Source organism: Gymnoscopelus microlampas (genome assembly GCF_963454915.1).
Source record: "Gymnoscopelus microlampas genome assembly, chromosome: 13".
Taxonomy (NCBI): domain Eukaryota; kingdom Metazoa; phylum Chordata; class Actinopteri; order Myctophiformes; family Myctophidae; genus Gymnoscopelus; species Gymnoscopelus microlampas.
Window position 1 is genome coordinate 37844585 of NC_139950.1, and position 16468 is coordinate 37861052.

The 16468-nt window shown below is 41.4% G+C and overlaps 1 protein-coding gene across 5 annotated transcripts in view; it reads left to right on the forward strand.

The window, feature by feature from the left end:
- The first annotated feature begins 3154 nt into the window (after window positions 1–3154).
- LOC311059355 (vinculin-like) overlaps window positions 3155–16468 on the forward strand; it is a 48377-nt gene continuing 35063 nt past the window's right edge. For all 5 annotated transcript variants that reach the window (XR_014602157.1, XM_084077217.1, XM_084077219.1 and 2 more), the window contains exon 1: window positions 3155–3559. Coding sequence is in view for 4 of the 5 variants with exons in the window: in XM_084077217.1 (XP_083933343.1) it covers window positions 3392–3559 (168 nt within the window). In the remaining variant the exon portion in view is untranslated. The remainder of the gene's footprint in view (window positions 3560–16468) is intronic.

Below are 16468 nucleotides of genomic sequence, written 5' to 3' on the forward strand. Positions count from 1 at the left end.
TCAAATAATTCCCTGTAGAGCAGGGGTCTTCAGTGTTTTCAGGCCAAGGACCCCCTAGTTGAGAGAGAGATGAAGCAGGACCCCTCTATATTGTATAAAATTGTGTTTCAGATAAACTTTTGCTGCTCTTTTTTCCCTTTACACACCTATAACTCCAAAAATAGCCGATCTACAAGCTCACAAGTGTGAGCTTGTAGATCTGCTATTTTTGGCTAAAGTTCTCCTCAGAAAAGGGATACTAGGATTCAAGTGGTTAATGTAAAAAAAAAAATCAAGTACTACAAGTACTAGTTGTCGGATTTGGAATTGTGTACCTTTCTTTCAGATACATGTTCTACATGAATATAACCATATAAGATGAAACACGAGTTAAACGCTGTGCATTTTTGTGGGACCCATAAAATGTCCCTGGGACCCATCTAAAAGACCACCCTTGCATCCCAGGACCCATTGCATTGAAAACCTAGCAACATCACTGCAATTGCTGAATATGCTATCTCTACTTGCACAGGAGACTATGATATTCTGCCTCGTTCATCTCTATGTTGTGTATGTCTTAGCTGGCTTTGTTTCCTTTTGCTTCTTTCTCTGCTCTCTATTTTTATGACTATTTTGTTTTAAAGCGATGGGAGCTTGTACATAAGTGAATTTAACCCACTATTTTACACCTGTAAGTTGTGATGTGACAATAAACTTGAAGATGATGTGAGGTGAGGTGAGGTGAGGTGAGTTGAGGTAAATTCCCGGTTCGGGCGTCAAGATTGGGGAAACTGATTTTGGGCTTCCTGTGCAGTTTAACTGGGTGGACCAGAGAGTCTAGTCACTCAGGTTTGCAATGTTTGTCTCATCTCTCCCTCCCCCCCTCTCTCTCTCTCTCTCTCTCTCTCTCTCTCTCTCTCTCTCTCTCTCTCTCACACACGCACACGCACACGCACACGCACACGCACACGCACACGCACACGCACACGCAAACACACACACACACACACACACACACACACACACACACACACACACACACACACACACACACACACACACACACACACACACACACACACACACACACACACACACACACACACACACACACACACACACACACACTATAGTAGGCTACTGTAGCGTAAAGTGACAGAGCTACAGGTCTTTTGGTAGTCATGGGGCTCTGTGGTATAAATACCCACGTTTTGCTGCATGGGGTCTCCAGTTTCCTCAACATACATTTGGACTAGCACTAATTCACCAGGGGAATCACACCTGCAGCACACACACACACACACACACACACACACACACACACACACACACACACACACACACACACACACACACACACACACACACACACACACACACACACACACACACACACACACACACACACACACACACACACACAGAATGATGTAAAATCTCACCACTACATTTGCATGAGCCCACCCTATCTGTCTGTGGGCTAGTTGCAGTCTGCGTTTACAATGAGATTGCTCTCTATTGCTTTATTCGGGATTCATGTGATTTTCACTTGATCACAGACACTGCTGAATGTGAAACCAAACCGGTGGGGCTGGTAGGGCTACTGTTAGTTATTGAAGGACCAATTTAAATTCTTCATTGTCAAATGCAGCAGTAGGGTCCCCCTGGGGGGGGTCCCCAAATTATTTTGGGGGGTCCCCTGAGGATTAACTTTATGTGCAACATTGTTTTCTCACTCAACAGTAAAACCAACATACAGTATACAGTAAGTGTATACAGGGTATCTGCACATTTCTGAAGTTGAAATGTAATTACTTTTAAGACCTTTTAAAACCAAATTGGCCAAATTGTCAAATATTACGCAAGAAAGAGGCAAACATTGTGAAAATAGTCGATCTACAAGCTCACAAGGCCTCGCAGTGAGCTTGTAATTCGGCTATTTTCACAATATGTATCTGTGGAACCGAGTCAAACTAAATGTAATGCGGGGGCGGCCTGAAAAGTTTGGGAACCCTTGAGGTACAGCACGGCAAGGAACTGGCAAGTGTTGGAAACCAGTTCTGGGTGTGGTCCCATGGACCACTGTGTCCCCCCAGTGTTTCAGTTTCAGATGCCTTCCTGCTTTCAGATACAGTGAACAGCAAGCTGAATCCTTGGTCTTAATTTAGACCCGGAGACATGAACTCATGACCCACCTTTTAATGAATGTAGATCATATGACAGAGGCAGGTTCAATGCTTAATAGAATGCACACCACTGTATCTCAGCCATACATACAGAGAGAGACCACATGCATCCAGTATATAGTATCATATGCGTCTTCTACTATTTCCTAAGTTCAAACCTGACCTTTCGGCATAATGAGCGAACAGTGGTCATTGATTGCCCCACAGGCTCATGGGGTATAAAACCGTGGACATGTCGTGAGTCCGAGACAGCACTTAACCTTGTGTAAGTCTTGGCAAATAAATTCCCCCAATTCCCTCTCATTAAGGCACTGGTTCTCAACCTTTTCAGGTCGTGACCCCCCAAAATAATCATATTTGAACCGGGGACCCCCCCCCCCCCCCCCCCCCCCCCAGTTAACTATTGTGAAAATAGCAGATCTACAAGCTCACAAGCGAGTTGGTGTGTACTGCTCCAACCCGCGAGCTTGTAGATCGGCTATTTTCAAATGTTTTGCCTCTTTCTTATATTATTTGACAATTGGGCTAATGTTTGACCAGTTTTTGTAGATTACTTTTGATGCTGTAATGGTAATTTTTTAGGTATTAAAAAGGCCTTAAAAGTAATTAAATTGACACTTTACTGTCATCTTGAGACCCCCCAAAATCATGTGGGGACCACCCTGGGGGTCCCGACCCCCAGCTTGAGAACCCCTGAGGTACCCCAACACTTTCCTTTTTTGGCCACAGTATGGAATGCATGACGTAATTTGGGAATGGCTCTCACTTGCAGGCAGCACACGCGCGCGTGCGTTGGCGGGTGCTTGCTCATGCGCGTGTATAGTCAGTGCGTGAGTACGTGCGTGTATGTGTGATGAGAGCAGCACGCACCAACCCGCTTGGCAGCATGTATTGCTCAGCTGTGATTGGATGCAAGGGCGGCGATTCCTTCTGTCACGATTCCGTTCAGCAGCTCTCCCACCGGGAGGACAGCAATCAGAACACGCCGCTGTCACTACCGGGCTGTCCTCCGTGCGACGGGGTTCACGATCACATGAAGGCTTCGTGCAGGAGCCGATAACTCGGGATTTGTTTTGGGTTTTTTTTGTTTTATTTGTCCGTTTCTGTCGGTGGAAAACGGGGGGGATCGGATCGGATCCTTGTCTTGTTGTTTGTGCTGGAGGAGCGCCCCATCCAGCCTTGCCTTTTCATCATACTGTCGGGCTGCGGTATAGAAGTCTGTCACCATGCCGGTGTTTCACACCAAGACCATCGAGAGTATCCTGGAGCCGGTGGCCCAGCAGATCTCCCACCTGGTCATCATGCACGAGGAGGGGGAGGTAGACGGCAAAGCCATCCCGGACCTCACGGTGCCGGTGCAGGCGGTGCAGGCGGCGGTCAGCAACCTCGTCCGGGTGAGTGATCTGTCCCTGTGCTGTGTCCCATTATTTATAATGTTCCACATCTGCAGGACAATAGCCGTTTCTTTGAGTCCTTATTCCTGAATGACAACAGCTATAAGGGCTGTTCTTAATCTTCACAGACAGCTGTCACGATTAGAAATTTAAGTTGACGATTAATTGTCACTCAAATGATTGCATTAGCGATTTAATTGTGTGTTTGGCATTGGACATTGGAACATATGAATACAAATTAAATTTCCGTTTGCCTTTTAGGCTTCGTAATCAAACATTGCAGATATGACATAACTTAAATATACAAAGAAATTATTGACATGTTTAATAATTGTATACATGTAAAAATAAATGGCAGATCTACAAGAGCTTTGTAAGCGTGTAGATCTGCTATTTCTGCTTTTTTTTATTTGAAAATATGTGTACATTTTTCAACATGGAAACGATTATGAGATTATGCAAAACATATTGTGATTAGAGGATTATGTAATAATTGTGACAGGCCTAAGAACAGCATGTCAAACTTTGCCCTGATATGACTGACTGCTGACTGACTGACTGACTGACTGACTGATTGATTGATTGATAATAGACTGGCCACTGTGACTGGACCGCATCAAGTTTGTGGGGCGGAATAAACGAGTCGATAGATTCATTCAACAGAACAGAATGTGTGTCACTGACTGACTGACTGACTGTCACAGGGCAAGAGGAGAGGGAAATGCCACTTGTCAAGGAGAGAGGAGCAGTTTTATTATGCCTCGTATCACCTCTCCTCCTTCATAACAGTCAAAATTAGCCTGGGTGGATAATTGCTGAGCTTGCAGTTTCTTCACAGAGTGGTGAATGTAGGCTACCCGGTTATGTATCATTGGCACAGACTCTCTCCCCTTGTAATTTCTTCCCCAATTCCTGCCTATTCTGAATCATTTATGTATATATACAAAAATGCCTATAAACCAGTGGTTTTCAACCCTTTTAATATTCAAGGTCCATTATTTATTAGGCTGACCTTGTATTGAACTGTACCATCATGTGCTTTTTTTCTGCAAACTTATCCAAAAAAAGTATTCAATCAATCAATCAGGCATTTGAGCCATGGACCACCATTTGATGAGATGTAGACTCTCAGACCGAATATTTTGTTATAGTTGGATACGATTTTATCCACAATTCCATGCTGTATTGATGTTGGTACCATAGGAGAGATAACAGGCAAACGTTGATCAAAATAACAATTCTTTAATTAAGTAATGCAGATGTTTAACAACAATTTAACTCTTGAGAGCATAACATGAAACCACTGGTTGGGAACCACTGCTTTAAACCACCGTATGCCTTTGACCTGTGTCACTGTCACATCCTCCTCCTCCCATCCTGTCATCTCAGTGGGAGAGAGATGGATGGATGGCAGTGATTTGAACCAGACAGACAATTGTATCTATTTATATTCTCTTAAAAATCCATACAGAGGAGACGTCATTATCATTGATTCACCTAGAAATAGAGTTTGCAAGTATTAGCAACCACCTAATCTTTTCATGATGAATCCAAATGAAATGTGTCATTGATATAAAACACACTTCAGGAGATGCAGATGTGATAATGTAGATGATGGGGTCGTCAATTAGTTGAATTAATACATTTAAAGTCTCAAAACACTTATGCAAATCAGGTATACATTTAGGAAGTTAGCCTAAATATGTTCTACTCTCAGTGGTGACTGAATTGTTTTGACTTCATAGAACAGACATGAATGAAGGTTGTGTTTTAAAAAAAAAGGCAGAAGTCATGTTGCTTTGCTGTGTTTCATGTGGCTCTTTCGTATCGGATTTGAATTTTGAACGCTCAGATACAGATGCTCTCTTGGCATTATTAGACCAATAACGATACCAGTGTCATTATTACCACTGACTTGCAAAAAATGTGGACCATTCATTTACAGTAGCCCACTCAAACATCCATTTGTTTCTCCTGTGAACTGTCCCTGGAGTCATATAGTTGTGATTACTGTAGTAAGAAAAGTTTCCATGAACAAACGTCTCATTGACTCAAAACGTCTTATTTAGTCTGAAATCAGACATGGTGTGCTTATCTCAGGCAGGAGCTTAATGTGTATAGACTGCACACACTGCACATTATGTGCAGCGTGTTCCCCAAAGGAATCTGATAGCATCAGTCATTGCCGTTGATGTCCCATTGCTCCTAGATACACCCCCACCTCTCCCACTCCCTCCCTCCCTCCCTCTCTCTTTCAATTCAATTCAAAGAGGTTTTATTGGCATGGCAAAAATATACATTTACATTGCCAAAGCAAGTGATTCTGGCTCTGTCTCCCTGTCTCTCTCACTCTGCCTCTCCCTCTTCCTGTCTCTCAACCCCCTCCCCTCCCGTCTCTCACTCTCTCTGTCTCTGCTATTGTGGTCTTCTATAGCTTGTTCTCTCAGTTGACCCGTCCGTCCAGACGGGGAGCATAAGGAGGCTAATGGCAGCCTCAGGCTTGCTGCTGAGCGTTGGGGATGTGTGAGGCTGTGTAGACAGAGATAAGAGCTGATGAGGTCACGGTGACACCAGCAGGTGTGGGACAGAGAGAATGTAGTCCCCCAAGACAGACACGTTGGCTCACACAATTTACAAACGGTCCTGCCTTTTACAGTCAGTACTTCGGAAGCTCTGAAATTGAGTAGAAAATAAAGCGGACGTCCAAATGTCCACACTAATGCTGCGTTCACACGGGCAGATACAAAGATACACAGATACACAGCATATTTGTCGCTCTGTTGCTTTGTATATGTGTTGCTCAACACGGTCATTGACGTCATCCAGCGCCACGTCATCGGAGCTACAGTTGTAGTTTTGTGTCTTTGTATCTGGAAGTTGAACCCAGCTGATTGATTGATTGATGTACTTTATTTAGTAAGACATGAGAACATCAGTACATGGAAGTACAAAAAAATCACAATACAAGGTCTACTAAACTGGGAGACTCATTAAGCACTGAGCTTGTTTAAGATGAGATCCCCATGCACACAAATCATGATGACATACTGTATAAGAGACAGACAGATATACACAACTACTATACAGAATGTCATACAATCAGCTTACAGGTTACTGGTATGAAGAGTGAAAAAAAAAGTACTAATGTATCTTTGTATCTTTCGTAGCAGCTGCAAACATCGGATGTTGCTTTGTATCTTCATGTAGCTGGCTTCCATTGAAAATGAGTGGTAGCATGTATCTTTGTATCTGCCCGTGTGAACGCAGCAATACAAAGCGACGAATATGCTGTGTATTTTTGTATACGCCTATACTAGTGGAAACCAAATGAGTCAAAGCCTGTACTGTATCTAGGTAGTTGCTTAGCAGAAATGGAAATTCTAAAATATATTTTAAAGATATAGCCTTATAGCTATACTTCATTGTGCAATGAATAATTAAAATAGCAGAGCAGCAAGCTCACAACACGTTGCAATGCATTGTGAGCTTGTAGATCTGCTACTGGGGCAGCCTTAGCTAAGTGGGTAGAGAGAGAGAGGCCGTCTGGTAATCAGAAGGTCACTGGTTCGCGTCCTGGTCTGCCCAGTATGTACCATATACAGTAAGTGTCCCTGAGCAAGACACTTTGAAGACAACGTTTTTGACAGTTTTTGAAAATGTTTGACATTTTTCACCTACTGTATAATGACATGCCAAAAATAGGGGCACAACATTTTACATGGTTAATGGAAATGAGCACGAAGGAAAAAAGGAAGCTGTAAAGTTGAAGAAGAGGAAGAGATAATTTAGTATTAGAGATATAGATGGATTAAACTCATGAGAGGAGGAGGAGAGAGGAGGAGGACAGACGAGGGAAACGAAGCAGTTGAAAAGGTGTTGAAAGAGAGAACCAGAGGTAGATGAGGAGAGCCTTTACAATCCACAGCTGTGGGGTTATGACTGGAATGAATGAATTAACCACTTTCAAGTACCTGGCATCACTATATTTTTGGGGACGCCGTCATTATATGCTAAAATGTTCCAAAACATTGTCAAAAAATATAGTGATGCCAGGTACTTGAAAGGGGTTATGACTGGAATGAATGAATTAACCACTTTCAAGTACCTGGCATATTTTTGGGAACGGCGTCGTTATATGCTAAAATGTTCCATAACGTTGTCAAATAATCTCAAACATATTCAAAATCTTTCAAATATATAGATTTACAAGCTACAACAATAACGTAAATAGCTCATCTATAAGCTCACAATGCTGTGAGCTTGTAGATCAGCTATTTTCACTATTTGTCATATGACTAAGTACTGTATATATAGCTTAAGTGGTTAATTGGACTTAAAGGTAGGGTAAGTGATATTTTTTGATTTAAATAAGAGCTGTTAAAAAGGTAAAGCTCTATATTAAGACAATAATCCATGCCATAGTGTTTGTTCAGTAACAGGGGTCTCCCCATCTCTCGAGCTTTTTATACAATAATTCTATAAACAGAAAATCAATTCTCAGGTGGATTGCCATTTTCAACCAATCAGGGGAGAGTAGCCATTTATCAGCTTCATCTATCAGAATATAGAGCTATTTAACACTTATTTTAACAGAAGAAAATCTTACTGCACCTTTAACCCATTAAAACCGCAAAAGCATCGGTGTCATTTTTCATTTTTGCGTTGGCTATTCAAAAATAGCAGATATACAAGCTCACATCGTGTCACTGCAAGCTTGTACATCTGCTATTTTTGAACATTTTTGAAAAATCTTGAAAGTGTGAGAACTACTGATTTTACAAGGCATTTGTAGAATGCGGCCTCAAGTCTTAACGGGTTCAAAGACACCTCCTGCCGAGTGCACGCACTTCTGTCAGTTACACTGTTAACCAGGGTGGGAGGGAGGCACTGAAAAACTACAGTAGGTCACTGAGATACACATGCATACACTCAACCACAAACACACACGCATTCACTCAAAAGTGTCTTTTGATTGATTGATTGATTACTTTATTAACAGTTTGCAAATAGTACAGTGGTACGATTATATTATATTTGTCTGTCATTAAATGTTTCAATTAATTGAGTACAAAGGACCCCAATGGAAACAAGCCATAGGCTTTCTTGGGTTTAAAACCAACAGACCTTGTATTGAACTGTACTTTACTTCTTTTTTTTTTTGCAAACTGCTAATAAAGTATTCAATCAATGAATCAATCAATTATACAATGATGCTATAAGGATAACACAAAAAAAACCTAATGACTTGTTTCCATTGTGGTCCTATGAATTCAATTCATCAAGACATTTAAAGACGAACAAATTATATAATAATATACAAGACATCATCAACACTAAATAATAAACGTATATGTACAGTATATAAACAGTTGGGGGGGGGGTGAGTCAGTCAGGTTGTGTGTGATCTGACGTTGTGAAGTTGGTTAGTGTTGTGGGGATGTCTTGGCTAGAGATGAGCCTTGTTGTTGCTGATGTGATCCGCTGTGTCTGAACTTCAAGTGCGTGTTCCTGAAGTCGTCAACATAGACTCCTGAGTATGACTAGGGGGAGGGGCGAGAAGGAATAAATAGATTTACTGGTCAGGGAAGTAACCACACACTCACAGAATATAGGGGAGAGAGAGAGAGAGAGAGAGAGAGAGAGAGAGAGAGAGAGAGAGAGAGAGAGAGAGAGAGAGAGAGAGAGAGAGAGAGAGAGAGAGAGAGAGGGAGAGGGAGAGGGAGAGGGAGAGGGAGAGAGAGAGGTGAAGGAGGTGATGTGAATCAATAGATCGGTGGTTCTCAAACTTTTTGGGCTACATTCTTTATTCATCTACGGCAGTGATTCTCAAACTTTTTCATGTCAAGGACCCCCAAAATGATATGTATTCGGCTGCGGCAAATAGTGTTGTGAGAGAATATCTGTTTCAGTGAGAACCGATTGAAAATAACTTTGTACTGTAACTTGGCATTCACACTCACATCGTTTTTTAAGTCAAATCAAATCAAGTTTATTTATAGAGCACATTTAAAAACAAATGAGCGTTGCGCTTGGCACAGACATGCGCAGAGCAAGTTCTGTCAGGGAACTCAGTGCAGTTGTTGGCGGCCGACTATTGGGCCGCCTCAGCTCCACATTCACATCCACTCATCCAATCACACAACTCATTTCTTTCTCAGACCGCTCTATTCAAACTGGAAGATTGCACTACTCCCTCCTGCTTGCTTTTGCTGCTGCTCATGCTCTAACTACTGCTGTCTAACTAAAAAAATGCTGCTCACCCTCCACCACCCCAGCTACCACCAGCTATCGTTTTGGATCTGCTGTTTATGTACAGGGGATTCGGAGTCCCCATGGTTGGGAGATGCGCTCTATCAGAGTACCTAAAAGCAGATCCAATTAATCGCCAAACCATAATGAATATATTGCTATATATATTGCTATATTGCTATATATTATTTTGTCGTACCAAAGTGCTGTACAGAACATTTCATCAGCACAACAGTAAACAACATACAGAGGCATAATAAACAGTTCATCAACAACATATCGGACAGAAACAATAAGATAAAAGCCAAAACAACATATATGGGGATTTCAAATGATTGTGTGTAGAACAGAGTCTTGAGCCTGGATTTAAAAGATTCAATGGAGGGGGCAGATCTGATGGAGAAGGGAATGCTGTTCCACAGCTTGAGGGCTGAGACAGCAATGGCGCAGACACCTCTCACCTCTGAGCTTCAATCTAGTTATCGGACAGCTAAATGGCATGTCACTGTGACATGCACTGATGCTGCCTTGCACATCCTCATTCCTCACTGTAACACAGAGTGCACAAATATGGAACCAAATGGACCATTGTGTTATTACATGCTCAGAGTTAAATAGGCGACACCCAGGATTTGTAGAGTGTAAAGCTTGCCCTCTGCATGCTGTCTTCCTTGTTGTGTTACCTGGCTGTGTGCAATTCCAATGCAGCTCCCCATTACCCTGGAAATGTCTGATATGACTGTTCAAGCTCTGTTATATAAGATAACTTTATATATTTATTATTTTAAAAACACATCAAATTAAAGTCAAGAAGGAGACAAGCTATGATCTCTCCCCTGCCATATGAAGCTGTGCTAATGAGCAGAGAACACAGGGAAAGCACTGCTTACAGAGGAAGAAACAGTGTCTACCTCTTTAATAGACCACCGGAATTAACTATACATCGATGTAGATTATGGACCGGTATACAATTTGAAAATAAACGTTTATTGAATCAAAACGGGACTAGGAAGAGTGATCATTGTTTTTTGTAGCCTATTCTATTTGAATGCCTATTCAAATCAGGCCAAAATAGAAATAGGCTACTGACACAATAATCTTACAATTTGAATTGAAATAACATTTTTGTACTCAATTATATATTTCTTCCCCCTCTCCTTTCCACTCTTCTCCATCAATAGGCTACCTAAATATACAAAATAGAAATTAGTTTATAATAATGTATAATTAGTATGTAATGTTACACTTGAAATTATATTTTTCTTTCTTTTCTTTTTTTTCAAGTTCAGTTCAAGTTCAGTTTTACCATTTGAATAGAAATACAGTATATATGTGCGCATACGCTCAAACAAAATAGTGTGGTTTCGATGGTTGCAGACTCTTTTTAAGAATGGAGGAGGTTGAGTAGTAGCTGTGTAGCTTTTACCAGGCTGTCCTTTAAGCCAACCTTCCATGCTATGGAATCATAACCTTACTAGACACGCCTGCCTCCAAGCGTCTTATTTGTACCGTCTCAGAGTTAAATTAACACCGGTAAATTGCATCTGGAGGGTTCCTATGGATAATAAACATAGAAAACAGCCCAAACTGCGCATTTCGGTCTATAAACAGCGCCGTACTGTACAGTAGTTGCGTGGTCGACATGAACGAACAGAGCAGCAGCAGCAGCAGCTCAGCAGTGTTGCCAGATTCTAATATAAATAAGCAACCAGGTCTATGAAAACAAGTCGCGCATACACGGCCATGGAGCCCCAGCGAACACAAACACACACACACACACACACACACACATACTAGAGTTGTGTACCTAATTCACGTATCGAACATCGGCTATCACGTCACCGATCCAGGAAAAAAAAAGCTCTTTGATGTTTACTACAGTCCATCCTGCACAGTGCACTGTGGGAACCCAACCTACAGTATGTGCAGAATAGAGACCGCAAACTCGACTACAGATAGATAGCCCCACTAAGGTACAATATGCAAGAGAGTGAAATCACTTACAGTAAGTGACTTTAACCGTCCGCTGATCAGTCATGTCACTGCAGGTTATATAGGTGTGAAAGAGAGAAAACAGCAGCACACTCAAAACCTGTGCAGTTATCTAGAGCTTAATGCAAGCTCTCTTCAGGCATAATGTAATATTTGTACATTGTAAATATGATCAAATAATAAATCTGTGGCACCCCTGGACTAGCGTCACATTTCTAATTTTGAGAAACCCTGGAATAGATATGACAGTGCTGTGGTGGAGTGAAGCTCTTAAACGTAAAACCGGTGTGTGATCTGTGTGGGATCGGATGAGGTGTAGTGGGACACCGGCTCCTGACAGTGTCTATGGTGTCACACGTCTTCAAATGAGACCATGTCTAGCCACCTCCAACGCACACACACACACACACACACACACACACACACACACACACACACACACACACACACACACACACACACACACACACACACACACACACACACACACACACACACATTCTGTGAGTGTGGGCTTCTTAGTTTACCTTAATGCATCCTTGACCATGTCTCTTTTAGATCCCAAAGCAGGGCTGACATCACTAAAGCAGTAGACACTTCCAGGAATCCAGGCTGCCTCCTGAACCCTGGAAACACCAGGGATACACTGGGGACACACACGTTTGTTTTACTATACTTGTGAGAACATTTTAGGACGGCGATCCAGTGATGTTGCTAGGTTTTCAATGCAATGGGTCCTGGGATGCAAGGGTGGTCTTTTAGATGGGTCCCAGGGACATTTTATGGGTCCCACAAAAATGCACAGCGTTTAACTCGTGTTTCATCTTATATGGTTATATTCATGTAGAACATGTATCTGAAAGAAAGGTACACAATTCCAAATCCGACAACTAGTACTTGTAGTACTTGATTTTTTTTTTTACATTAACCACTTGAATCCTAGTATCCCTTTTCTGAGGAGAACTTTAGCCAAAAATAGCAGATCTACAAGCTCACACTTGTGAGCTTGTAGATCGGCTATTTTTGGAGTTATAGGTGTGTAAAGGGAAAAAAGAGCAGCAAAAGTTTATCTGAAACACAATTTTATACAATATAGAGGGGTCCTGCTTCATCTCTCTCTCAACTAGGGGGTCCTTGGCCTGAAAACACTGAAGACCCCTGCTCTACAGGGAATTATTTGATATCTGGCTGCACGGAAAGACACAAGAATCACAGCTGCCATTAATTAGTGCTGTTCAGTGTTGATTGCCTAGTGGTCAAATTGGGGTCAACGAGCCATCGTTAACTTGCTTTGAAGTTGGGCTGTAAGTTGCGCAGCACTTTCACTCTCTCCCTCTAGCAGCAGCTCGCAATGCCCTGAGACAGAGAGAGAATACTTCTCCATACGGCGGTGTTTTACCGAGATTTTTCTTGTTTCCTGCACTATGCCTTGTAATCCGCGGACGGCTTTGAAATCCACGGATGGCCTTCAAATCCGCGGTAATTTCCGCTAAATTGTAGTGCGTCCCATGGACGCAACGAGGGTGCCGTGAATGCGTCCTTTTTCAATATGGTGCGTCAGAGACGCAGGACGCAGGCCTATGAGCATCTCTGGCGATCTTATGAATGCCATTTTTCAATATTTTGTTGTTGTTGCAATTTTTTTTTAAATTTAATCTAAAGCCGAAAATAGTAGATTTACAACCTCTAAATGCCTAATCCGAACCCTAACCCCAATCTAAATCTTTTCCTAATTATAAGCCTAACCCCCCAAATCTCTTGAACCATAAAACAATTTATCTTTTTGGGACCCAGAAATGGTCCTCACAATGTCTATTTCTCACTATATTTGTGGGGAAATTTGACAAAAGTTAGGAAAGTTTAGTATAAGAACACCCGGGCTTGCTGTTGGCTATGATTAGAAGGGCACTAGTGGGGCATAAAAGTCACTTAATGTACATAGGCAAGCTAACGCTAGCTGTAAACAAACCTCCCTTCTTTCTAGCTGAAAGTGGCTTTATCAAATCAATGGAGATCCACTTTCAGGCTCATTTGATTCCAATAGGAATCTGGAATTTCCCACTGGAACCAAACTTTGAAACATCTGCTTTTTAATGCCAGCCGCGACAGATTTTGGGTTAGGGTTAGGCTTAGTTATATTGGGGGCCGTGGCCGTCTGAACAATGATACTTCGGAACAGTGGACCGCTGGACAAATGGCACGGCACCCTACATAAATGCCTAAATTGAAAATTATAAATGGATTCCTTTAGGAAGAAAGAATGGGAAAGAGAACAGAAGAACAACACTACTAGTTTACTGTATATTGTCATTAGTGCAGGGTCACCACTGTGTGTTGACTAATAGGAAAGTTAGTATTGATGATGGTCTGAGGACTAGGGGTGTCACGATTCACTTACCTCACGATTCGATTCAAAATCGATTCCTAGGGTGCCGATTCGATTAAAATTGCGATTCTGCGATTAATTGATATTCGATTCGATTCTGCGATTTATTGCGATTTTCTAACAAATATTCGATTCGATTCCGCGATTTATTGCGATTTTCTAACAAATATTCGATTCTGCGATTTATTGCAATGTTCTAACAATTCTGAACAATATAAACCATGAAAAGTTGAATCATACACTTCAATGCAGCCAGATCATGTCAGTCATTCTTTCTGACATTGATTTCAGACAAAGTGCCAGTGAAAAAGGTACTAACTTATTAAAAAAAATATATATATATTTTTTTTTAAATCGATTTTTAATATTTGGAAACGATTTTAAAATCGTGGCATTAAGAATCGCGATTTATTCATGAATCGATTTTTTTTGACAGGCCTACTGAGGACTGAAACGTCCACTCTCTGTCACTTTATTTCACCATGTCACTTTTTGCACTCTAAAGAGCCTCAGTTTTCATCCTTCAGTGCGAGCCCCTTCTTTTTGTTAATGGACTTTCATGCTGGCCTCTCGTTTTCAGTCCTATAGTAAGCCTTGAGTTTAGAGCGCAAACTTCCCTACCTCCCTCTCAATAGGAAAGCAACATCTTTGATAGATTGCTAAGTATGGAGCATCTGGACACTGTCTGTCTATATCAATGGTAATTTAGCTACTTGAGCAATCACAACCCTCTGTACCCACACACACACACGCGCGTGCTAAAATACACTACTCTCACAGAATCACTTAACTCTGCATTAATAATTTACTGAATAATCGATATGAAGTGTTGGTGGTTCTGGGAAATACTGAAGCCCAGAGGGCCTCCGTCCTTCCTTTCTCTCGCTAGAGAAACATTTGCTACTTGCTGCTGTAACAACAATCAGTACATTTTTAAACACAGGTGTTCAGGGAGAATAAGATTCATTTAAGCATTTATATATTTTATTCCAGTGTGGGAAGTCATTTTTTAATATATATATATATATATATATATATATATATATATATATATATATATATATATATATATATATATATATATATGGTCTAGTATATATAACCGAACCAACTTTATTTCGGCATTAAAAGTGGAGTATGCAGTGGCCTTTAGTGTATTTGTTTATTCTGCACCTGGCTTTTGATGTGAACAGTGTCATACACTCATACTTTGACAAGCCCCCAGCCCCCCAGCTTAAAACCGCTTCCAGAACACCTTTGATTGTACAGATGCTGTATTTTGTGTGTGTGTGCGTGCGTGCGTGCGTGCGTGCGTGCGTGCGTGCGTGCATGTGTGCTTACGTGAGAGAGAGAAATAATGAATACAGGGTGCCTTGTGTATGTACTGCACGATTAACTACACAAATCATGTGGTTAATCGCGATTACACATTTTAATTAATAACATTGGTATCCCGACCTGAATTATAATTTATACTGAATTATTCAGCTTATTAACCCATACAGAGAACATTGCATAGAAAAATCTCTGATGAAGTCTGTGATGCAGACAGATACATTTATTTTCAGATGAATAAATGATAACATGGTTTCACACAAACACAATCTAAATTCTCTGTACAACTGATTTAAAATTGTAATAAATGCTACAATAGCTATTCTTAAATATATACCATAATCACACTATCAGACAGAAACATTTTATCTCCATATTTCATCCTTTAGTTTTTTCATAAATCAATGCTATTGGGTATCCTTTAACCACGACAATGTCATGCAAAAGTAGCAAAAATAGACGATCTAGATTAGAAGCTCACAAGGTGTTTGTGGCGTGTCACGATATAAGCAAGCTGGTGAACCCAAATGCAGAGACTACACAGAGAGTCAGGTCTTTATTCACAACCAGTAAGGTGGAAGTAGGGGTTGGTGGCGTGGAGAGAAGCTGTCTTGCAAGGAAGAAGTGAGCAGGCAGGCAAAGCGTACTTGGCAGGGCATATGGCTGGCAGTAGGCAGGTAGTGAAACAGGCAACAGGCAGGCAGCAGTATGATTCTGGAGGCAGAGAAGAAGAGTTTGAGTTTGAAGGTATTAACACAGGAGCAAGAAACACTAGGAGAAATTCTAGGAAAACTTGAATCCACTAAGAGTAAGTTCACTATTAATACAACTGGCAATTAAGAGTCGTGCTACTACCATGGGCGGTTGTGCAACGATATGTCGACGAGTGGAGGTAAGACCTGCTTCAAAAACTGTGAGGGTTGATGAGTTGATGGCCGGCAGGTGCG